Source organism: Somniosus microcephalus, chromosome 21, assembly GCF_052327205.1.
Source record: "Somniosus microcephalus isolate GS21.2 chromosome 21, FLI_Smic_1.0, whole genome shotgun sequence".
Taxonomy (NCBI): Eukaryota; Metazoa; Chordata; class Chondrichthyes; order Squaliformes; family Somniosidae; genus Somniosus; species Somniosus microcephalus.
The window spans coordinates 40,531,724-40,557,570 of NC_141007.1; the positions used below are offsets into that span (position 1 = coordinate 40,531,724).

The window sequence follows — 25,847 nt, forward strand, 5'->3', positions numbered from 1 at the left end:
ACAGATCCAATTTCGCACCCATGAGGCTACTTCATTGTCTGAAAAAAAATTAAATGATGAGAAGAATGAAAATTTATTTCGAGGGCTGGAAGTTGCCATTTGTTAACACAGTAAATGCCTTCTACACCAAACAAGAAGATGGGAGACTGTACAGAAAGTTTACTTTTGATTATTAGATTTGTACTTTTCATGCCACTTCTGTTGCTGAACTCCGCCTTGGCCCAGTTCCCCATTCCAGACAAATGACTCTCTTCACCTCTCCTGAGGACACTTTGGGAAATGAGCTGGACTCATTCTGTCGTTAGCCCTGTGCTGTGATATATTGAAATGTAGCTTCGTAGCTGGTGCTTGCTAATTTATGGGACTTCGGGAATGGACCAAAAGCAGTTCCTGTTCGACATCTTTTAAAATCACTTCTCGGGTGAAAATCTCTTAAAATCCAAGTTGCATTTAAACCTTTATAATATAAGTAATAGCCTGGCGGTAAGGTATGACCCTCCCAGCAGGAGAGTTGGTGAAAGCATTTTGGGTAGACAACTGTAATTGTTATAATAAAGCAACAAAGTAATAATTGCCAAGTACTGTAGATAGCAAGCTGTTTTGGAATAACAAGAGAAACACTGAAAGAAGATGTGATCCAGATCTTTAAACCCAAGGAGTACCACAGAAAAGTTACCTCATCCGACAATGACTGCTGGCACTGCATAACAACAGAGTCCAGAGTAAGCAAAGTCCATTTGCCCCATCAAGTCCATCCCAATCCAGAGTCCATGTATGATTATTCTATTTGCAGTTGGCCTCAATCCCGACCGACCACTTTTGAAAGTGCACTCAGAAGCAGATCCCAAAGCTGTGATATAGCACCAGCTGCATAGAAGAGAAGTAGCAAGTACAAAGTCTCACATTATTGCAGTAAAGCTCACTGAATATTGGGGGGAAAGTGCCATCTGTGTGTATTAAGTGTAAAAAAAATTGTGCGCAGCTCTATTTAATGAAATCTTGTTTTTTCTCTTAATGGCTCATGTTGACAACATTTTGACCTTGGCCAGGATATTTCTGGATGCTGTAAATGATAGGCAAAACTTAAGGCTGTTGGGGCTCAGCAGATGACTCCTGGATGAGAAATGCCACATATATCATGATCTCCATAGTTGTGCCTTTAATAATGGTTATCTGGGAGTTAATACGATTGTAATCTAATTGACAGGATCAGATGATATCACAAAACGTAAGAGCAAGTCCTTTTATAGTGAGCAACTGATTCATAAATTAATATGTTGAAGTCACTCCAGTACAGCTGTGACATTTTTTTGTGGGGTGGGGGAGCGGTTGTTGGGGGGGGGAGGATATTCATTTTTCGGCCTATATTTTCTCGAACCAGAGGCCGTTGATGCTAACCCGGAATGATGCGTGTTCCCTGTCATTGAGACACAACGACATTCACACTGGAATTAATTGACATCATTACTTGCAAGCTTATATGGAAATAATTTGAGGTTGATTACTGAGAAATTATTTAGCCAGCAAAGTATATTTTAATTATTTACAATCATGACGGGGAAGAAATGCCATCATTTTCATAGATTTTACTATTACAACATGTTAATTAAGGCTAATATATGACTCTTCAGTTCAGGGCTGTATTGTCTGTTGCTGTTATAGGTTCTGTGTGGTACCAGTGAAGGCTGAAAACCAGTATTCTTTAGAAAAAATGATGCAGGCTACAAGGATTGAAGTGTAATGGCAGCGGATGGTGTTTAAAGTAACAAAACCCTGACTCAAAATGCGAGCCATTTTAAAATAAAACAATCCATTGAAAGTATTCACGAGGAGGTATAGTGCAAAATTGCACCAGAAAATATTTTGTTAAAAATAGTTTGAGAATAATTCAACTATCACCAATATGTGAGCATTCCGGAAAGAGGTTGGCTCGTGTCTACTTGGTCAAGAATGCCAAGTGTTCCAGCTGTGCCTCTTATTAGCATCTTTGCTGATTTTAAACTCTACCCACTGTGCCATCTTTTGCTAATTGCACAGATGCCACCTGTGCACATTTGCCAAAGCCAGCGCTCTGGCCATGAAGTCACAGTTGTTGCCGCACAAAGAAAATATAGCCCCCATTTTATCACAATTCTGACTCATCAGTTACATGCAATCATTTGTCCTGATATTACATTTGGTTTCTCAAGGGCAGCTATATTTAGTGTCACCAGAGCACAAGGATGGTGATATTCAGAGTCATAACGGCACAGAAGGAGGCCATTCGGCCCATCGAGCCCGTGCCAGCTCTCTGTAGAGCAACCCAGTCAGTCCCATTCCCCCGCTCTATCCCCATAGCCCTGCAAGTTTATTTCCCTCAAGTGCCTATCCAGTCTCCCCTTGAAAACATTGAGGGGGGGAAATTGGGTGAGTAGCGCCACTTGTTAGCACCTAAAGAGGCAGGCAGTGGCTGCAGCGCCACTGGCTGCGTCTCCCGCGATATTGAGTTGGGGCGATAATGGTGGCGTTAGCCTTTTGCGCTGCGCCGCCACCGATGACATCATCGGTGTGCACAGCGCCCCATTCACGCCCCGTTCACGATATTTGGTTGTGAACGCCGCAGTTGCGCCTTACTGTGCCGGCAGCAGCGCAAGTTAAGGTGGAAGTGCGGGGCGGCCGCCTTTTTCGGCGGCCGCCTGCCAGCACCTCCGTCCCTGGCCTCCTAACCCACCCCCCCCCCCCCCCCCACGGCATTGCCGGCTGTTTCCCGAGAGCCCGGCACTTCTCCTCGGTGCCGGGCTCTTTTGCCGGCATTCACGATCGGGGATCGCGCTGTTGCAGGCCCCTCCCCCTTAACAATGGGAGGAAGTACTGCAGCGTGCCGTGCCGCAGCGTGTGGCGCTGCAGCACGTTGCGCTGCGATATTCAGTTTCAGCGCCCTAAGAGGGACGTGGAGCGCCTCGAGCCTCGCCCCGTCTCCCTCTAGGGGCAATGAAACTGAATATTGGACGATCGTTGAAGACTCGAACGCTGCGCTAAATCCTGCGCTCAGGCGAACTTGGCGGCAGTTTGGCGCCTCAACCCAATCTCTAGGCCAGAGTGTCTCCACTTCCACCATTTCCGTCGGCAGTGAATTCCAGGTCATCACTACTCGCTCTGTAAAAAAGTTTTTCCTCACGTCCCCCCCTGTTTCTCTTGCCCAAAACTTTAAATCTGTGTCCCCTAGTCCTTGTATCATCAACTAGTGGGAACAGCTTTTCCCCGTCTAGCCTATCCAAACCCATCATAATCTTGTACACCTCTATCAAATCACCCTTCAACCTCCTTTGCTCTAATGAAAACAAATCCAGCTTCTCCAACCTGTCCTTGTAGCTAAGATCCCCCATCCCCGGAATCATTCTGGTAAATCTCCTCTGCACCCTCTCAAGGGCCTTCACATCCTTCCTAAAGTGTGGTGACCAGAACTGATATATTATGGCCTGAGTGATCTCCTGTGAGACTCTGGTGTTTAATTGCACCTATGTGGAGCTGATCTTATTTTGTTGCAGTTAAGTTCGTGACTAACAAATGAAGATCTGCTCTGCATATTGTACTATTTAATGTATAATCAGTTTGTTGTTGCTTTGTTGTACTACATTTTGTTTAGGTTGCAGTGATCTTTGAAAACTTAATACTTGTGGATACGCTACTGGACTAGCAACCCAGAGGTTGTGGAGTCAAATCCCACTATAGCAAATTATGACATTGATTTCATGAAATCAGGTAATTTGTGGGTTAGCAACAGGAGAAAGTTGCTGTATTTTCTTCACATAATCTGCATTGATTTTGATTATAATAACAATCCACAAGTCAAAGAAAGAAGCTATTGATCTTTGAAACTTACTTTAAGTGTTATTTTGTTCTCTGGATGCAGGCGATGCTGGCAAGGCAGCATTTATTGGCCATCTCTAGTTGCACTTTACACAACTGGCTTGCATGGCCTATTCAGAGGCCATTAAGACTCAACCTTACAATGGAGATTAGTGAGCCAGTTGGGATTTTGTAACAACCCAGCAGCTTTCACGGTCTCTAGCCAATCTGTTCCAGTACAGCTATAACACCAGCATCTACCCGACAATGGGGAAAACTGCCCAGGTATGTCCTGTCCACAAAAAGCAGGACAAATCCAAACCGGCCAATTACCACCCCATCAGTCTACAATTTCAATCATCAGCAAAGTAATGGAAGGTGTCGTTGACAGTGCTATCAAGCGGCACTTACTCAGCAATAACCTGCTCACTGATACCCAGTTTGGGTTCTGCCAGGACCACTCGGCTCCAGACCCCATTACAGCCTTGGTCCAAACATGGACAAAAGAGCTGAATTCCAGAGGTGAGGTGAGAGTGACTGCCCTTGACATCAAGGCAGCATTTGACCAAATGTGGCATCAAGGAGCCCTAGTAAAACTGAAGTCAATGGGAATCAGGGGGAAAACTCTCCACTGGCTGGAGTCATACCTAGCACAAAGAAAGATGGTTGTGGTGGTTGGAGGTCAATCATCACAGTCCCAGGACATCACTGCGGGAGTTCCTCAGGGCAGTGTCCTCGGCCTAACCATCTTCAGCTGCTTCATCAATGACCTTCCCTCCATCATAAGGTCAGAAATGGGGATGTTCGCTGATGACTGCTCAGTGTTCAGTGCGATTCGCAACTCCTCAGATAATGAAGTAGTCCATGCCTGCATGCAGCAAGACCTGGACAACATTCAGGCTTGGGCTGATAAGTGGCAGGTAACATTCGCGCCACACAAGTGCCAAGCAATGACTATCTCCAACAAGCGAGCGTCTAACCACTGCCCCTTGACATTCAACGGCATTACCATTGTGGAATCTCCCACCATCAATATCCTGGGGCATCACCATTGACCAGAAACTTAACTGGACCAGCCACATAAATACTGTGGCAACAAGAGCAGGTCAGAGGTTGGGTATTCTGCAGTGAGTGTCTCACCTCCTGACTCCCCAAAGTCTTTCAACCATCCACAAAGCACAAGTCAGGAGTGTGATGGAATACTCTCCACTTGCCTGGAAGAGTGCAGCTCCAACAACACTCAAGAAGCTCGATACCATCCAAGCCCGCTTGATTGACACCCCATCCACCACCTCCACCACTGGCGTACCGTGGCTGCAGTGTGTACCATCTACAAGATGCACTGCAGCAACTCGCCAAGGCTTCTTCAGCAGCACCTCCCAAACCCGTGACCTCTACCACCTAGAAGGACAAGGGCAGGAGGCGCATGGGCACACCACCACCTCCAAGTTCTCCTCCAAGTCACACACCATCCTCACTTAGTATATTGCTGTTCCTTCATCGTCGCTGGGTCAAAATCCTGGAACTTCCTCCCTAACAGCATTGTGGGAGCACCTTCACCACACGGACTGCAGCGGTTCAGGAAGGCGGCTCACCACCACCTTCTCAAGGGGAAACTAGGAATGGGCAATAAATGCTGACCTTGCCAGCGACGCCCACATCCCAGGAAAAAAATTTAAAAAAATTCTTCTGCAATCTAAACAAATTGTAGTAAAACAGAACAAAGAACTTAAATTAAATAATATAATTTGCAAAGATATTTGTAGAATAATGCAAATATACATGTTAAATAATACCACAGAGAAATAAAAAGAAGAAAAACTGGAAGAGGGCATCATATGAAATGTTATCTGGGCTGAAAATTGGCTTGCAAATGCAAAGCATTAAAGTAATGATAAATTGACAAGGCTTTGTCTATCGGAAAACATTTAGCATTTATATAAATAGAAAACACTGCAGATGTTGGAAATCTGAAATAAAAACAGAAAATGCAGGAGAAACTCAGCAGGTCAGGGAGCATCTGTGAAGAGAGAAACAGATTAGTGTTTCAGGTCGATGACCTTTCGTCAGAACTTTTTTTTAGCATTTATATAATGCCTTTAATGTAGCAAAATGGCCTGAGTCAATGCAGTGTTTGGGGTCACGTACATTATTTGACTTGCATTTACATAGCGCCTTTCATGACCACCGGACGTCCCAAAGCGCTTTACAGCCAATGAAGTACTTTTTGTTTGAACTGGAGTCACTGTTGTTACGTAGGAAATGTGGCAGCCAATGTGCGCACAGTAAGCTCCAACAAACGGCAATGTGATAATGACCAGATAATCTGTTTTTGTTATGTTGATTGAGGGATAAATATTTGCCAGGATCCCGGGGATAACTCCCCAGCTCTTCTTTGAAATGGGACATTTTACATCCACCTGAGTGAGCAGATGGAGCCTCGGTTTAGCATTTATATAAAATATGAAAGACGGCGCCTCCGACAGTGGAGCGCTCCTTCAGTACTGCACTGGAGTGTCAGCCTAGATTTTTGTGCTCAAGTCTCTGGAGTGGGGACTTGAACCCACAACCTTCTGACTCAGATGAGGGTGCTACCCACTGAGCCACAGCTAACATTGACTATTATTAAATTTATACAATAATATACACAATATTATCAAATTTGCTGATGGCACCAAGGTATGTGGCCAGGAGACTATTACAGAGGAACTTAGTAAGATTCAGATGGATCTGGACAAATGAAATGAGATGAGCCTAGGATGTCAGTTGGAAATTAAAGTAATATTGCATTGGTCCAGGAAGTATGAAACACAATAATGGATGCGTACTCCTTGAAAAGATGTTAAAGGAAAAAGGCTTCAGTATGATTATTGATTACTCACTGAAAACACCAAGTGTGAAGCAGTTATTCTAAAGGATATTTGGCTATTTTAATCCCATAGAACGCATTAGTAAGGCCGCATTTCAAAAATTGTGTGCCAATTTCAATACCAGATCTTTCAGCAACAAAAAATCATGAATTAGAGAATGTTTAAGGGCGCTCAGATGAACTGGTTTCACTGGAGATCAGATTTAATGGGGACATGGCATCGGTTAATAAGCGAGAACTCGCATTTCTATAATGCCTGATTATGTCTTTCAGGATTTCCCAAAGCATTTCATAGAGTCATAACAGCACAGAAGGAGGCCATTCGGCCCATCAAGTCCATGCCAGCTCTCTGTAGAGCAATCCAGCCAGTCCCATTCCCCCGCTCTATCCCCGTAGCCCTGCAAGTTTATTTCCCTCAAGTGCCTATCCAGTCTCCCCTTGAAAACATTGAGTGTCTCCATTTAGTTAATTAATTTAAAGTACAGTCACTGTTGCTATGTCACTAAGAACAGCAGCCATTTTGCACAGAGCAAGGTCCCACAGAAAGCAATGAGATAAATATGCAGTTCATCTATTTTTGATGGTGGGAGTTGAGTGAAGAATGTTGGCTAAGATTTTGGGAGAAGTTCCTGTTCTGCAAAAAGTGCCACAGAATCTTTAATGTCCGCCTGAACAGGCAGATAGGGCCACAGTTTAACTTTTCATTTGACGGCTGGCACCTCTGACAGTACAGCACTTCCTCAATACTGCACTGAAATGTCAATCTCTGCTAGAGTGAGACTTGAACCCACAATCTTCTGACTGAGAGACAGGAGAGCCACCAGCTGAGTCTAGCCAGCATTAAAATGGCATTTAGGCTGGTTAATTCATTTAAATGGTGTTTGCAGAACTTGAAGACATAAGTGCAAAATGAATGCACCTCAAGTGATGATAGAGTTGAATTTTCTTCCCAGACTATTAGAATTGTGAAATAGACTTCCATCGACAGTAGTTAATGTGCTGATTATTGACTTTTAGAATAAGTTGGTTAAGCACCAAGTTCAAGGTTTATAGAGAAATGCAAACAGAGGTGCTCTAAAACTTGCAGAAAACTCTGGTTCCTTTACTGCTGGGATCATGGGAATATTTTTTGAATCAGGATTTGGTAATGTCGGTTATAAGGTTGAATTTATCTTCTGGAGTTTTGCTGTATTACTTCAGGGGAGCATTTCATAGACTTCTACATTCTTTGGATGTTTTCTCTGTTTTTCCCTCGGGAGATTAAATAAATTGAGTAGCGTTAATGAGAGTGCAAACTTTTTTCATTCTCAGGATGTGTGTGTGTCACTGGCAAGGCTGGCATCTATTGCTCATCCCCAGTTGCCCCTTGAGAAGAAGGCTTGCTCGGCCACTTTAGAGATCAGTTGGTGTGGGACTGGAGTCACATTTAGGCCAAACTGTAAGGACGACAGGTTTCCTTCTCTAAAAGACATTAGTGAACCAGATTGTTTTTTGCGACAATCTGACAGTTTTGTGGTCACTTTTACTGGTGCCAGCTTTTTATTTCCAGATTCTTGAAACTAATTCAAGTTCTCCAACTGCCATGGTGGAATTTGACCTCGAGTTCTCTGGATTGGTCTTAACCTCTGGATGACTAGTCCAGTAACTTAGCCACTGTGCTACCATACCCTTAAATTGTTACATCTTCTGCTGGCAGGGTTCTCCCCATTCTGCTTTGATAACACCCTCCCAACCCCGCCCCGGCCCCAAAATGAATTAGCTGAGGGTCAGCCAAGTGGCCCTGAGGCCACCCGATATTCGCCAACGAGCTGCTTCTGGACAGGGTGGGCAGCTTGCCACATCTGTGTGGATAACTGCAGATTTTGAATTTTAGCTGTAAAAAGGTTCTGTGGTCTCCAGCTTTTTTGGCCCTTGCTGTCAGCCACAAGGATGGCAGTGGCGGTGTTATACCATCAGCTGCAATGTTCACCCCATTCGATAAGACCCATGAAGTATGACTTTTATAGGGCTATTTCCTCTTGCACTGTTGAAACCCAAAGTTGCGTACCCCTTAGCTGCACATGGTAGAAAATCTTGTACCAAACAGCAAATATTTCGCTGGCAACCCCACTGCTATTGATGAACTGATCAGTTAACATGGTCTTCCACTTCCTGCTAAAACAACCGCAGAGCTATTTTTATTTTTGTTGCTTTAAAGGAATAACTTCTATGACATTGTTCGCAGAAGGCAGTGGAGGCCAATTCATTAAATATATTCAAGAAGGAGTTAGATATATTTCTTAAGGCTAAAGGGATCAAGGGATATGGGGAGAAGGCAGGGACAGGGTACTGAGTATGGATGATCAGCCATGATCTCATTGAATGGCCTACTCCTGCTCCTATCTTCTATGTTTCTATGGAAGCTGTGGGTTTGCATCAAGATTCATCAAATCAGTAGCAAACTGTCATCAAATGGTTTCCATTTAGGTGTAGAGTGTAAAGCTCTCCGATTCACAGTGCCTCACATGGAGTAGGAGCACTTTAAGTTTTCCAGGTCACGCTGGACCATTCTCTGGCTGCAAAGATTAGGAAATTCCATGGCCAAACAGATTTTGTGCCTGGCCCACCGTTATAGTATTTCAAGAGCAGAAAGAAATATTTGACATGAGATACAATCTATGTTGTGAAGGAAACTGCTATAAATTACTTTCTTATAACCATATTATTATACTCATAACAATGGCTTGGCTCGTAGTCTGGCTACAGAGACTGGCAGCCCTAATGGTACCTTACCTCCCAAGCAGCTATTATTCTTGTTTCACCCTGGGCAGTGAGTGAAGCCAGGCTATTTGATTATGTGAAGCATCACAACTGAATCTGATCCACTTTTTCACCCAACATCCACACTTGCACTTCCAACCATGGGATAACAATAAGAAACTGGAACCATTCTGTTAACCGTGGAAGCTGTTTGAATATTTGCTGCCATTTTTTTTTTGATTGGCAAAAGAACCAGAGGCGACATGGGGAAAGACTTTCTTTACAGAATGAGTGGTTAGGATTTGGAATGCACTACCTGATGGGGCGGTGGAGACAGATTAAATAGTAGCCCTCAAAAGGGAATTGGATAAATACTTGAAGGAGAAAAAATTGCAGGGATATGGGGAAAGAGCGGGAGAGTGGGACTAACTGGATTGCTCTTTGAAAGAGCCGGCGCAGACTCGATGGGCCGAATGGCTGTGCTGTGCTATTCTATGATTCTATGATTTCATTTGGGTTTGGTGCATACAAGCAAGGCAGGACTGAGAATGGACAACTAAACCTGAATTTTGATATTAAATGCAGGTTTAGATCTTCAATTCGAGGTTTATTGGGTCGACTTCTGCTGCCATTTTCGGGTGGGATCGGAATGGTAGTGTAATGAAAATCTTACACACGTTAAAACCTGCTTTAATGGGACAGGTTCATTTAGAAGTTAAAAATTAACAGACTACCTGTAATCAATGCCATGGGAGATCGATCAGTAATCATTTTTTTTAAATGGTCAGGAGGGTGTTTCTTAATATTTGGATGAAATTTATAAACAGTTTAAGCTTCACTTTTGCAGCTTATGTTATCCAAAGCTCTCTTGTGGGAAAGACCCCTTGATGCATTCTAAACCATCTCTTGTTCTCTATATAATATACACTCGATGCATTACTTGGCCATATAATTTATACTGTGTGTTCTTCCCTACTATTCTGTTGATAACCACATTATTCTGCAGTACGTGGAATGCTGTTCTTCAGGTCAAGCATAGGTCAGCCACTGCTGCATATTTATCCACAGTGGTAGCATCAAATTCACAGTGCTCCTCCTGATGCTATCACTGCATCAACTTTAAACACAGAAAATGTGATCGAAAAACACGTACCAACTGTAGCTCAGGGTATTTGCTAGAATGATGACGTTCATTAAGCCAGCTTGTTTCCAACCCAGAAAAACTAAAGCTGGAGCTTGAATGGTGCAGTCAGTTACTATCTCTGAATTGAAGTTTTCCTCGCATCGAATTAAGCAAAGCTGTTCTGTGTTATAAATTGCATGCACATCTGCTGCACCGGTGACCCAGAGTTTAGAGATTTGGCATACAGCACCAAGGAGTGGAGGACCACTTCCAGGCCATGCAGCTCCCCCGCTGGGATTTGATTCTCCAGCTCGGGAGCAGTGTAACAAGAAGGCTCCTGACCTCTGCACGGTGCGTACCAACTGGGGCAGGGACTATCAGTCAATAAATTGTCACTGGGTGACTCTCATTTGCCACTCAGCATCCAGCCAAGAGCATCATTGATGTTGGCAGCTGGGGACAGATTGACCGCACTGTTGACCCAGCACAGGAGCTGAGTGGTATGGGAGCATCGAGCAAGAATGTACAACTGAGGACAAAGCAGAGGGTAGTCTGCTGTAGTTTATTCAGATTTTGGGGCACAACCCTTTCCTACCCCAGCTGTTCTTTTGTACACCTGCCTGTACAGGGATAAAGCTTCCTACAGCCATTTATTTACTTTTCTTCAAATAATCAACATTTATTATTGTTCCAAGTCTATCTATTTCCAGAGTGAAAAGTATTGAGAGAAATTAATGATTATGTGTGGAGTGCATAATGTGTTTTATTTTTTTAAAGTGAGACACCGAGCTTTAGCAGGCTTTGCTGATTCAGTTAAAGCATGAAGTTTGAACCAGATGAGGAATTTATTTTTAATCTGCTTCAAAAATTACCTGTTGTTGATGAACTTTATAAAAGATGTTGATGGGAAGCTTCCTGAAGGAACTGAATTAAAGGGATTGATTTTATTTAGTGGGAGCACAATAACCAAGGAAGGTAACTTGTATTGAAATACATTTGTTAGAAAGCATTTGTGGCAAAAATATGCAATAAAATGGCATTCTGTAAGGATCACCTTTGAGTGACATGCCTGTTTGGGAACAATTCAAGAAAATTTGTAAATGCCGACAGTGCTAAGCTATGTATTTTAATAAATACATATATATTGACTGGTAAACTGGGCTATCACTCAGTAAACCCACAGTGATAAGTTGCAATCCATTAGTGTGGATGTTGTCATACATTAACTGGCTGTCAAGAACATATCACATTGTGTTTGGACACATGTCATGTGTAGAGTGAAAAGTATCAGCGAGCATTCGATATATGAGGTCTGTAAGAAATTGATGAACCAAAATAGCCAACATCGGTTCTCATAGCTCTTCATCAATTAGCTATACGCTCCGATATAACTGAAATAAAAACTTTTAAAGATCTGTGTACCATTTGCTTTGGCCATTTGAAACATTTTGCTCACAGCTCCTTTTCTTCTCCAATCAGGTGGCAACAGTCTTCAAAGTCATCAGGGCTGTCGAGCAATCTGCAGTCGTCTGGTGCCAAGGCTGACGCACTCAGGGAAGAAATGGAAGAAGCAGCGAATCGAGTGGAGATCTGCAGGGTACCAGCCATTACTGGAGTATTATACATTCCTGTGCTGTTTTTTGAGCCACAGAGCAACAAGCCTTAGCACTTTGAACAAATTCTACACTGTTCACATTTTATAAAAGGAGTGGGGCTAAGCTGTCACAGGTGCGGGCAGTGCTCCAGAATCTCACCCACATGGCCCTTTGCATGAGCCTGGTTAGTGAGTGTTGGTAGGCAATTCAACCATGCAGACCATCAGAGTCCAGCGCACTCCTACTCTCAGTTGACTACACGTATCTGCTTTCCAGCAAGGATCATTGGATAGTGATCAGGATAAAATTCAATCAGAAAAGTTTCTTTAATTCATTAAAGCCCTGTATTGAAATATTTAGCTAATGTATTTAAAATGTTTCTATGAGTAATAACTGTCTGGATCAAATTAAGTAGAGGAGTATGTTCCAGGGCGTCGACACTACAGAAGGGTTTGGATGATCTCATAACCTACAAAGTGTGACTGGTTGACACAACTATCTAAATTCTTGAGATAATGTTACAAATTTGAGCAGGCTCCCAATATATATATATTTTACAATAATATGGTAATGTCTACCATTTCAGTCTTCCTGTTAAATTTTGGTTTGTATTTTCTGCTTTCTTGCCATTGAGTCTTTCTGTGAAGCCCCTGTGTCATCTGACCAGAAGAAGTCATGTTTTATGACTACAGACCAGACAGAGCTCTAATAGGATCAACTGATAGGAAGAGGGTTTGACTGAGGTGTAATTGTGTATATAAGGCAACAAAATTATGAGCATTTTAAAGGCCGTTTCTAATTATAACAGTGCTAGTAAGTCAGTACTATGACATGGATGTGTTTGCCCAAGAGATGATGTCATCACGTTTTTGATTGCAAACAGGATGATGTTGGAGAAGAATTGCTTTGGTCATTTTTTGAACACATTTATTATTTCACTAAATATATCCACCAGAGGTGAATCTTAATGAATTATGATATTACTACCAATAGGAACTAGAGTAATTCTTCTCACAATGAAAAGGAAACCAAAAGACAAAAATGTGAGAAGTTAAATTGTAGGAAGGATGGAATTTTTTAAATCTCAGATGACAGCATCAGTTACAGTGATTCTGCCTCACTCTGATTTAGAAAGATATAGTACAAAGACAGTGCTCAAATACCTGTAGTCGGTTTCTACAAAAACTACAAATATTACAAAGTTTGGCAATTAGTGTCCTATTTAACTGCAGTCCAATGAGTTGAATACCCTCCTCCTGTGTTGTCATTTCTATGATTCTCTGAAATTAAATATCCTTTGACAAACTCAAATGGCTCCAACTGTCCATTGAAGGGAAACTAACATAACCTGTTTATTAAAAGTAGATTCATAAACAAAAAAACACAGACTGCAATATAGTCTGCCCTCAAGTAAAGCACAAACTATATAGAAACATTTCTTTCACTTACAGGCAGATAATGACAATTAAATACAAGTTGTTCCTCATTCAGTTTTGGTCAAGAGCCACCTCCAAGATGCGAAGGACTTTAAAGTGGTAACAGCAAAGAAGTTAGAAATGTTGAAGGTTCTCGTGTGTGCCGTGTTGTGTCTAGTTTGGCTCCTGTACTGTTTTGTGTCTGTTAGCCACCCTTGGTCAAGAACCCATTGTAAACTAGATTTTGAGCTTAACTGGTTTATCCTGTATCAATACATTCAATTAATAGATAAAAGCGTAAACCTCTGATAGCCATGCTAAATAATAGGTATTAATGTATAACAACCTCATTAGTTTTCACATTTCAAACATTGCTCAGAACTTATTACATTGTGAGGAACACTGAGATGATGAGTCTTTTACTGCCATTAAGGCTCATGTAAACTCCTGTATCTGCATCTTTTACATACCAAATACTTCTTGGGGATGCTTAGAATTATATATCCATACCCCAAGGCTGTCAAATCCTCCATTTTGGATTCTGTACATGTGAATCACAAAACAATTCCATTGTCTCTGCTTGCTGTACTCTGACAGCACAGGGTACGAGAATTTGCAACAGCCTTCCTGTTGGTTGGTAGTGAATGCTATAATCTCCCAGAAGATAAGAATAAGACTATAATTGGTCCAAAATCTCGTAGCACACAGGTGAACAATGCCTCACCAACCTGAAGGTGAGTATGTAAAGCATAGTTGTATAATACACAAAGATGTGTATGTTATGCAGAAAATTTATTTTAGTTAATCGTCAAGATTCCCCTAATTATACAAGTAATGACTGCTTTACAGCACTGTAATATTTTGGGGAGAAATTGTACAAATGTGCTGTAATGTTTGAAACTGAAGGCCAACTTTTGGTCACCTGTGGTGACATTAAATGGAGAGAGAGAGAGAGAGTATAGCCTAACACTTCAGCTGCAAAATTGGAGTCTTATTTTTAATATCTTTTAATTAGAGTTACTTACCAGAGCAGTACTCCAGCTACATCATTACCAATTCAATCAATATGGCCAAGGATGATTTTTTTTCATATTAACATGAGGGACCAAAGGTCACTAATCAGCCAGCTGCCCCCTTTTCTGTTGCCTGGTGATGTCCTGTTCTGGAAACTAAACCATTTGCAGAGAATGAACAGGCAATTGGGAATATTCCTCCAGATCATTTACATTTAAAATAGAATCTCAGCGGTATAGCACACAGTACCTTGAATGGCATATTAAAACATAATTAAACAAGAGGTGACTACATTATTAGTAACACACCCACACATTCTCAAAAATGACTCTTAGTATAATTCACTATCATTCCAAAAAACAAGCCAAATCTAATCTAGAACATCTTCATTGTTGTGTAATTCACTAACGTATTTCCATTTTTCTGTCAAATGCAGGATCAACTGGCAGCGGACATGTACACTTTTGTGGCCAAAGAAATAGACTATGCAAATTATTTTCAGACAGTGAGTACAATAGAAATATAAGGATGACTGCAATAAAAATCAAAAAATAAATGTTAAAGCTTAAAACTGATCAGAATCCGTCCCCTCAGTGAATTACAAGCCTGGAATGCTACATTTGATTTAAAAGTCCTCTGATCAGCTTGGCTGTCATAATTGCCCCAACAAACAGAACACTGGGTACTTGAGAAAATCTTGTTATGAATTTAAATGTTTTATTTTTATTCATTTTATTCTGTGTGAAGAATGTCAGTTTCACTTGAAGGTAATTCAGTTCAGTTGAGATGTTACTACAGTCCAATGGATTATTACTTCTGGGTCGGTAGCAGCAATGCAGTGGGCTGCACTCCATGCGAGCATCCCTCAGGGGATCAGACACCTGTTGGAACAAACCAAATATCTTACCTTTGTCTATGTGTTCCAGGTGGTCTTCTGTTTGTGAGAAAACCTTTTGTGTGTCTTTGGTACCCATATAAAAGCACATTAGTGTATTATTACAGTTTAGATAGTTTCTGTTTATTGGGCAGAGCCAGATTCATATTTTGTCGCAAGATAAGATCACAAGACAAATCCATGCGAGACTCATCTTTGCTTGACCATCTAGCGAACTCGACAATCACAGCATTCATCTCCTAAATGACTTCAAGGATTCTACCTCTATTACCTTGCTCTTTCTATTACAACTGTTCCATGCTGTTAGATTATTTCCTGGCAATAATTTTTTCCTGCATAAGTTTGGAGTGATTTCATCGCAGTTACTAATCTTATATTGCGATCGCCACTGCATATCAGCAAAACGGAGGGCATTGCCCACCCATATACCAGCCATCAAAAGCAAAATGGACCCAAAACTAAATAAAACCACCCTGTGAATTTTGTAGGATGTGTATTTATGATATTAAGTAGTCTGGCTTGAATTTAGGCTGCACCCTTAACTTGGGGTTCAGATGATAGAGGGCTGTAGTCTCTTGTGGTTTGACATGATGGGTGCCTCTCCATGACATAGCTGCCTTATAATCACATACAGATGTCTAATATTATGTCATTGTTATATACAATATGCAGAGCTAATTTAATAGTCTTAAGAAAGATAGCACTTTGCGATTTTATTTAAGCCTGACTTTGTTGCTGTGAAGGAGGGGAGAGAAACTCCTACATTTCTAGGCAGGAGCTCTGATCAGTACAGCTTGATAAATAGCTGCCGACACTTCAGTGGTTATTCGGTCTCGTTTTCCTTCACTTTTCTGACTACTTTCTTGCTTCTGAAATAGGCAACGGATAAATTAAAATTTTGGTTAATTCCAGTCGGAGCTCCTGTCATCTGCCTCTTTTCCCCTAAAACCTTTAAACAGGTCATTGCACACAGGTAAAAACTACTATTAGCGAGTAAGTTCTGTCCCCGCTATGTTGAGTCTATTATGACCTTCCAAAATAAGAAAATAGTCTAATACCTTTCTAACAAATTCAGCTGGCCCTTATCTTCCCACAGTTACTTGGGAGCTGGTGCCTGTACCTTGACTGGGCCTTTCTTATCGATTGTGAGGGCTGAAAAATGTATTTACACCTGTACCCAGTGAACTTCTGGCAAATTCAGCCTTTTGATTTTGCTTGTAATTATTTACACAATGGCCTAGAAATTGAGTGGGCTTTGCGCCCATTTTGCGGCGCTAGAGGTCATTGCGCTGGACTTACAGCCGGTTCAGAAATTCCCTGGGGCCCTACCATCGGCGGTAGACCGGTTGCGCTGCGCCGGCACCGATGACGTCATCGGTGTGCGCAGCGTCCCGGTTGCCGTGGTGACGGGCCCCAGCGCCGAAATTGAGTTGCGGCCGCCTCGCCCGTGGCAGCCGCAACTAAGACTCTGGCAACCGAGTCTTACAGGAGTTTGCGCCGGCGCATTAAGGTCGCGCGGCGGCCGGCCGCTTTCCCGCCGGCCGCCTGCCCGCACCTCCCTCCCCGGACTCCTCCACCCCCCCCCCCGCGGAACAGATGCTTCTGGGCTGCGAGCCCGGCAATTCCCCGAGGTGCGGGCTCATTTTTGTGAAGATTTTACCGGCCAGCGGGCGGGTGCAGGCAGCTCCTCCTTAACTGAAGGAGGAGGCCTGCACTTCCCGAGCCTGCCGCACCGCATCGGGCGCCGCAGCGCCGGAATAGCGCCGCAATGCGGCAGGTAGCGCCCATTTTCAGGCGCAAACACCCTTCAGTAGCGCCGGCAGCCGTTTGGGCGCGGCGCTACTGAATTTTTGGCGCGCGCAGGGGGACTTAGCGCCGGCGTTAACTTTCTGGCGCTAAAGCCCTGGCGCGGCGCCAACTGAATTTCTAGGCCAATATATCTTATATTTGCATCCACTGTTAGTACTTACTTTTAATTCAGTAAGTCCACATAAATACAAACCAATCTAAGTATGGAATCCCAATGGACCAGACCACTTCCCCTCACTCTCTGATGCATAAAATCATTGTATAACAGCACTTCCTTTTACTTCCCAGTACATAGAATTGCATTGTATCACAAAGCACTTTCCTTCATTCCGAGTTAACAGAATTCCAGTGTACCAAATCACTTCCCTTTGCTTCCATTAGTAGAATTCATTTGGACCAAACCCCTTCCTATTCATTCCCATTGGACTGGGTTCATGATTCAAGCCCAAAGGGCTGTCTATAATTCAATTTTTATGGCCTATGTACTGAATGTAGTTGATCCACTGCCAAATTTCACGTAACCTTACGGTTACATTTTAGGATTTTTGCCTTATTTGGCCTAGAAGAAATTTTGGATTAGGATGATACCTAAATGATAGCTAACAAAGATTAAATGCACAAGGCACAGCTTTTGGGTTTGTGGATTAGAATTCAGATGAAGCGTTTGTCCAGAATAGCACTTCCTACATACTACATCAGTTTGAGACAATGGAGGTTGTTGAAGTCGTTCCTGAAAATGTTCATGTATAATATATTGGAATGACTTAGTTCATGCAAATTCAGCAGGGGTTAGTTGCCGGGTACCCACCTCTAGGTGATGCAATAGCAGGTTTAATTGGCAACTTGACTGACCAATCCCAGACAGGGAGAGTTGGAGGAGGGTCATTGGTCAACCCTTTGGCTTCCTGTCCAGCTAAGAAAGGATACGAGAGTCTGCAGATGTATGGTAAGGAAATCAGAGACAGAAAGTGAGAGCTTCCTGCTTAAGTTTAGTGCTGACTAGTTTCAGTGGAATTGCTGGTCAGAAAAATGTACTTTTTAAAATTTGTTCATGGGATGTGGGCGTCGCTGACAAGGCCAGCATTTATTGTCCATCCCTAATTGCCCTTGAGAAGGTGGTGGTGAGATGCCTTCTTGAACCGCTGCAGTCCGTGTGGTGAAGGTACTCCCACAGTGCTGTTAGGGAGGGAGTTCTAGGATTTTGACCCAGCGACGATGAAGGAACGGTGATATATGTCCAAGTCAGGATGGTGTGTGACTTGGAGAGGAACTGCTAACAGGGATAGTGTGCTCTGCTTTATTATCTATGTTACAGGAGCATTATGAAATAGGTTAAAATTCACTGGAAACATTATTTTGTTCATCGCATACTATATGTAAAATAAAACAACCTGTTGGTTTATAATTGGCCTCGTCTGATGACAGTGTTCATCAGTTTGCCTTCTGGAAGATAGAGAAATGCACATTGAGGCATTTGCGAGATTACGGTATCCAGTTCACACAACTTGGTTTTCATTGTTACAAGCCCTGGGTATGACTAGATATTGGGCAGTAAGGGTAAACTCCTGATTGCTGGGGACATGGGGTCCACTTGCAGAAGGCACCGGTGGTGCTGAACCCATGAGAATATCTTGTGAAGACCTGAAATTTGTAACACTGATGTTTTAGGAGAGAAAAGATCTTTTTGGAAAAAAAAAATCAGTTTGAATTGTGGCTCATTTCATTGTTCAATTAAGAGTAATTTTATTTAAAGTGTGATGCTTCTTAGTACACTAGCTAAGAGTTTGATCATTTTTAATTTACAGGTGAAACCTGCTTAGTATTTGAAAATATTCAATGACCCTCCTCTATCTTTCAAAGAAAATTGCCTTTGGAGCAAAAGCTCAGAAATCAAAACAGCCGTATGAGAACATTCCTTCATAATGTACCACCATTATAGCTGTGATATAAACCCATTGTCACATTATCTTTGTCTCTTTTTCTTTATATGTATTGTACGCTTTATGGTATGCACTTCAGTAAGACCAATGAATCATACTTTCCAACTACTGCAGTCCTTTTGAGGAGCTTGGTTTTTGTTTTACATCTTGTTCTTCAGTCTTAAATTTCAAATAAAAATTATACACATTGGAACAGGAGTAGACCATCCTGCCCCTCGAGCCTGTTCTGCTATTCTATTAGGTCATGGCTGATCTGTACCTCAACTCTATTTTCCCACCTTTGCTCTATATTCCTTAATCCCCCTACCTAACAAAAATCTAAGCAACTCAATCTTGAGGCAACCATAGCATTTTGGGGGAAAGAGTTCCACTACCCTTTGTATGAATAAGCGCTTCCTCATTCCAATCCTTGAATGGCCTAGCTCTAGTTTTACGATTATGCCCCTTTTTCTGTATTCCCCCACTAGAGAAAATAGCTTTTCTGTATTTCCGTTATCAAATCCCGTTACCATTTTAAACACCTTGATGAGTTCACCCTTCAACCATCTGAACTCAAGGGAATACAAACCAAGTTTCTGCGACTTCTCTCATAATTTAATTCTTTAAGCCCTGGTATCATTGTGGTAAAATCTATGCTGTACCCAAAAGGACAATACATCTTTCCAATTCATTGACATTTCTGACCCAATTCTTTTCTCACTACTTCAGATTTTGGTTTGTCAATTGTTGCGAAGTATGGTGAACTCAAACTGGGGGTGTTTCATTATCGTCTGTGCTTAAATTGACTGTAAATCATGTTTTTCCCAGTTAATAGAATTGCAAGCAGAATATCACAGGAAGTCGTTAGTGCTTTTACAGAGTATACTGCCTCAAATTAAAGCACAACAAGGTAAGAACATTTCAGTGTGCTCCTGCTTTTCTGTATTGATAATAAAAGTTCTTGGGTTACTTTAGGTTATATTTGAGGCAATAGTGGAAGTGGCCTTCTGCCTGTACTCTGCCCTGTGATAACTTTGGCAAAGTTTTCGGTTCTTTTGCAAGTAAGGAGTCATAATTGCAGTGAGAAAATACGTAACTTGTTAATATTTCATAAAAATGTATGTGAACTTACTTAGTAGCTTTGCTAAGTCTCAAACAGAATTTCAGAAAAGACATATATTAACATATTTTGTTAGCATGTAAGCAAGGAGCTGCATTAAATGCTAAAAACCTACCAGTAAAGCTGAGAAGACTAACTGGGGAGAAGTACTTCCTAGTGTTGAGGGAACAGCCCAGGAGAGGTATCTTGGTTTTGTCTAGTGTGAGCTTTGCAGGCCCATATGTTCCTATGTTCCCATTGAGCCAGACTTAATAAAAGTTAATGGGGGAGAAATTCAGTAGGTTGCGCCACCCGTTAGTGCCTTAAGAGGGCGCTAAGTGGGTCGCAAGCCAACTGGCACCCGGGCGCGGCACTGTCCAGGCCTCCTGCTAAATTCCGCGGGACGTTAGTGGTGGCGCTAACCGTTAGCGCTGTGCCGCTGCCGATGACGTAATCGGTGTGCGCAGTGCCCCGCTGATGCCCAGGCCGTGATATTTGGCAGCGCCCCCTGATTTACTGCCGGACGCTATGTCCGACCGGTTCAGGGGGGCCTACCTGCGGCCGGGGAGGCGCAAATTAAAGGAGAGGTGTGAGGCGGTCATTTTTGTTGTTGGCTGCCTGCCAGCACCTGCCTGTGCTCCCGAACTCCGTCTCTCCCCCCCCCCCCCACCGCGGAGTGCCAGCTGTGCTCCAAGAGCCCGGCACTTCTCTTCGGTGCTGGGCTCTTTTGCCTGCACTCCCGATCCTCGGGGGCCCAGCTGGGCCCCAGATCGCGCTGCATAAGGCCCCTCCCCTTTAAGAAGGGGAGGAAGGCCTGCAATACTGCAGCGCAACGTGCTGCAGCGTGTGGTGCTGCGGCACGTTGCGCCACGATATTCAGTCGCAGTGCCCCAAGAGGGATGCGGGGCGCCTCCAGTAGCGCCGCGCTTCCCTTTGGGGCGCTACCACTCGATTTCCGGTGGGCGGGTGCGAATGTTTCCAGGGCGCTACTTTTAGCGCCCTGGCGAGGCTGGCGCCCCAAACGGGGCTATACTCAATTTCTCCCCCTATGACTCTTAATGTCTCTTAATCTCTCCTGCTTTCTATCCTGTCGCTGACCTTCCCTTTTGTTCTTTCATCCGCTCCCCCTTTTCCCAGCCCCTACTTGCTTTAAAACCTATTCCCTTTCCTGTTTTTTTTCCAGTTCTGACGAAAGGTCTTCAACCTGAAAAGTTAACTCTGTTTCTCTCTCCACGGATGCTGCCAGGCCTGCTGAGTTTTTCCAGCGTTTTCTGTTGTTATTTCGGATTTCCAGCATCCGCATTATTTTGCTATCGTATTAATAAAAGTATCCTTCCTTTCTGCAGCTTGGTTGCAACATAAACATTTGGCTTAGCATAAATGTCTTTGAGAAGGGAGACCAGGAACTCCTCTGAGCCCAAAATGAGGAAATTATTTCGGCAAGGTGTTCTATTTTTGTCACAGCTTTGTACTCACTTTTTCTCCCCATGTCCAGTATTTAGATTAGCCACAAAACAAACTTGTAAATAAATTACCGTAATATTTTCTGCAGTTATTTTGTTTTAGAAACTGCAAATGCTAACTGAGGCTATGTCTGCAGTTAACATGTTCAATTTACTATTACAAGGAGGATTGCTGTTTATAAACTCAAATGATGGGCTTTTTTTATTCGCTCCTGGGATGTGGGCGTCACTGGCAGGGCCAGCATTTATTGCCCATCCCTAATTGCCCTTTAGAAGGTGGTGGTGAGCCGCCACCTTGAACCGCTGCAGTCCGTGTGGTGAAGTTACTCCCACAGTGCTGTTAGGGAGGGAGTTCCAGGATTTTACCCCAGTGACTATGAAGGAACGGCGATATATTTCCAAGTCGGAATGGTGTGTGACTTGGAGGGGATGCTTTACAACATATTAAATCGCACTATTTGTGTTTTGGCAACTACTTTCGGAGCTTTATACAGACTGTGATTTCTCTAATGTAAATTGAATTGTCTGGATTTTTTTTTAGCAGATATTGATCATGCTTTGGAGGATTTCAGTTTCTAAGATTACTGAACAACAAAGATGTGTTTTCATGTAATGTAATTCTAATTTATTAAAAGGTGTTTGTGCAGGTTCTTAAAGTTCATACGTGACCTGACCTGAAATTAGAACAAGCGAATTGTTGCTGTAATATACGTGTGATATTACATAGTGACTGTAATCACCTTATCAAATATTGTGTTGAACTGCATAGGACCAACTGATGTATTTTCCATGTACTGTATCACTATAACTTTACTGCATGCATGTTCGCTATAATAGACTTTTTCAGTGGGACTTGACTCCACCTGATCAATGCAGAGCAAAATCGATGAGAGTGGGCCCTGCCAGTGGTTCAGCAGGCTAAGGCAGTGAGCAGCCGCACCATACGAAGCAGTCCCAGGTGTGATCCTTGACTTGTGCCAAGTTAGTTGATCTCTGCCAGCTGGGTGCTATAATTGGCCTCAGCAATCCTCTGTTAAGGCCATCAATATCCAGCAAGCTCTGCTTGAGTTGTGATTTGGTGGTCGGGTGAGAACAGGAAATGGAAAGCTGCAGCACTGGGGGCGATTTTAACCCTACTCGCTCAGCAGAAACCTGGCGAGTGGCCAGTTAATATCGCCCTGGCTCTTAGCTGTCCGAAAACCGCCATGATGGCAACATCTGCAATTTTAGCCCGCTCTCCTGAGCAGGCAGCAAGGAGACGTGCCCGGAGCCAACAGGGGTCCTTCATTACATATACATGTTGCAGCCCGATGACATCACCGAGACCCGGGGAGTTAAAATCAGGACTGCCTCAGCTTATACATGAAGAATAATCACCTGGATGAGTTAGCGGAGAGCAACCAGCAGTCATGTAGCCTGACCCAGAAAGGAGCCAATGCCTTCAAGAGTGAGACGGGGGGTAAAGCAAATAATATTTTAAAAAACCACGAAGAAGACAAAAATATAATTACTTTGACATAATCATTCATCCATTTTTAATCAATTTGGGAAAAGCTCGTCAGTCATCTTATTTCGAGGGTGAAGTGCCGCCGGCTTTTTAAATAAATAAGCAGGACTGTTCTTGGGAAGAGGAAAAAAATAGAGCTACTCTCAACCAAAAAAAAATGTTGCTGTGTTGAAGTTAACTTGCTTTTTTTTTCTGTTGAATGAGAATGTGGTAGGTCAGAGTCCCAGTAGAATCAACATCAAATTATAAAGCCCTGTGGGAGATGTTAACTGACATATGTGGCTACTCTATTTACAGTAGCTCATTAGGATGTATTATGAAAACCTTTGGGTAATGTCTGGAAATATTTCCATTTTTATTTCCTGCTAAAGAGGCTTGGATAGAAAAGCCTTCCTTTGGCAAGCCACTGGAAGAGCACCTTGCAATAAGTGGAAGAGAAATTGCGTTTCCTGTTGAGGCCTGTGTGACAATGTTGCTGGAGTGTGGAATGCAGGAAGAGGTAAGCTATCCCTATCTTTCACCCATCAGGTTGGCATAAATCTGCCTCCGCACTTGATGCCTTTCCGCTGCAAATTGATGGCGTAATCTCGATTTTTTGGAGCGCACTTGTTGAACAATACCGTCTTTTATTCCCAGCTGGCCCACTTTCTATACATTTTCCATCTCAATGGGATTTTAACATCGATCCAGTTCAAAATAAAACTGGAGTGACAGCAGTATTTAAATGCTTCCTTGTATAAGAAGGAAATTTGTCGCAGCAAGAACATGATTGGAATGAATGGTGACCTCGGCCACGTTGACTTTGGCAGTGTGATAGAAAGAAAAAGAATTGGAGCTGGTCTAAACCTTTCCATGTCCTTCCTCTATAACACTCATAGCAGGTGACTCAAGAAAAGGATAGACAGACAGCTACAGCAGATAGTCTTCTTGCTGTCTTCAGTAGAAACCTTGCCCCGCACAGGAACAGCCTAAAATAGAGGAGAATATTTTTTAGATGGGGAGAGTGTAAAAGAAAATGGCTCTATTAACATGACTTTACAAATAGAGATTGTAATCATTCAGCGATGTTAGAATTGGCACTCGTGAATTGAGTGCTTGTTTTTCACATTGAGTCACATTGGTTCACTGTGCAATGTCAGGTCTATTCTTAAATAATGCTATGTCACACTGCAGAATTATCACCTGCAGTCACAGAACAAATTGTTCTCTCATTGTTTGAGGCTGTCACACTAGTGAATGCGACACTAATTGCAGATTTTTTCTTATCCTTGAATGATAAAACGATTCTCCCCCTGCACACCAAATAACATCTTTGTCTTGTGCCCTTAAAATAAATTACATAAGACCTATCTGTGTATATCGCATGCTTGGCTGATCACTCAGTTCCCTGATACGATTCTCCAGCTGTGCTTCTGCTGGAGGGGTTGGGCAGAATGTTACGGGTCATGGGCAAAGTGCTGCTCAATTAATCTACCACGACAGGAGAACCTTTGCCAAAAGTAGCAGCGTATTGCAAATGAAAGCGACCTTTTGTGGTTCTTGCTGAGTTGTCTGGATGTTATTGTTTGTCAGTGATATTGATCAGAGTTTGTTCCCCAGGGCCTGTTCCGGGTAGCTGCTTCTGCCTCCAAACTGAAGAAGCTGAAGGCTTCACTTGACTGTGGTGTATTGGATGTGCAAGAGTATTCTGTTGATCCCCATGCTGTCGCAGGTATGTCGTACAACATGAACTGCTGTGGTTTTGAAGGCAGTATTGTAAAATTGCCTTCACTGGTTGATTTCTATCCGTTATAAAATTTATAACATTTAAATATATATTGGGTCTTCTAAGATAGTAACCAGTAGCTTTTGTACTGACTTAATCTTGATTATATTTGAATTATACCTAATCTGATCAATTTATGTTTCACACAACATTTTAGCCTGATTCAAGTTGCATCAGATTGTCGTCTGGCCTATGCAGTCATAGGCTAGAAGACAGGGAATTAAATCAATCTTTTCAAAGCAGTATGATTGAAAGATTGGATGTATTAATCCAATAATTCATTTTTTCATTGCATTCAATTTGTCAAATAGATGCTGTAATTATTTTAAATGTTTTGGTTTGTCAATATACTGTACTAGATTTGAAAGTACAGTATTCACATTGGAAGACTATATATAATAGTCTTCTATTATATTTCTTCAAAATAGTCTTCTGTATTCCATATCAGATAGGTTTTTTTTTAGTAAATATGCAATGTCTCTCAATGGGCATTATTTTTAATAACCCACACCATTACTTTAACTATCCTTTGTTTAGTGATTAACGTAGCTTCCCTTCTTGTCAGACTGGCTCCTGAAACCTTGTTTACATTTTATCCTATTTCTCACATCGAGATTTGTGCAGCTTTTATTGTCATTGTGCTGCAGTGAACATAGCAGAAATGATGGCTGTAAGCAACTGGGGCAGGGAAAATGGTGCATCAGGTTTTTTGCAAGAGTCTCTCTGGGCAAGCGAGCTTAGAAAATAGAATCATGTCATGAGCATTTTTGCAACCCACATGTTTGAGACCTTCGATGCATGCTTTAA

The 25,847-nt window shown here is 42.5% G+C and overlaps 1 protein-coding gene across 10 annotated transcripts in view; it reads left to right on the forward strand.

The window, feature by feature from the left end:
- arhgap44a (Rho GTPase activating protein 44a) overlaps positions 1-25,847 on the forward strand; it is a 349,392-nt gene that overhangs the window by 253,661 nt on the left and 69,884 nt on the right. For all 10 annotated transcript variants that reach the window (XM_085963457.1, XM_085963451.1, XM_085963454.1 and 7 more), the window contains exons 7-11: positions 12,039-12,156; positions 15,020-15,088; positions 20,035-20,116; positions 23,647-23,774; positions 24,875-24,986. In XM_085963457.1, coding sequence (XP_085819583.1) covers positions 12,039-12,156; positions 15,020-15,088; positions 20,035-20,116; positions 23,647-23,774; positions 24,875-24,986 — 509 coding nt within the window. The remainder of the gene's footprint in view (positions 1-12,038; positions 12,157-15,019; positions 15,089-20,034; positions 20,117-23,646; positions 23,775-24,874; positions 24,987-25,847) is intronic.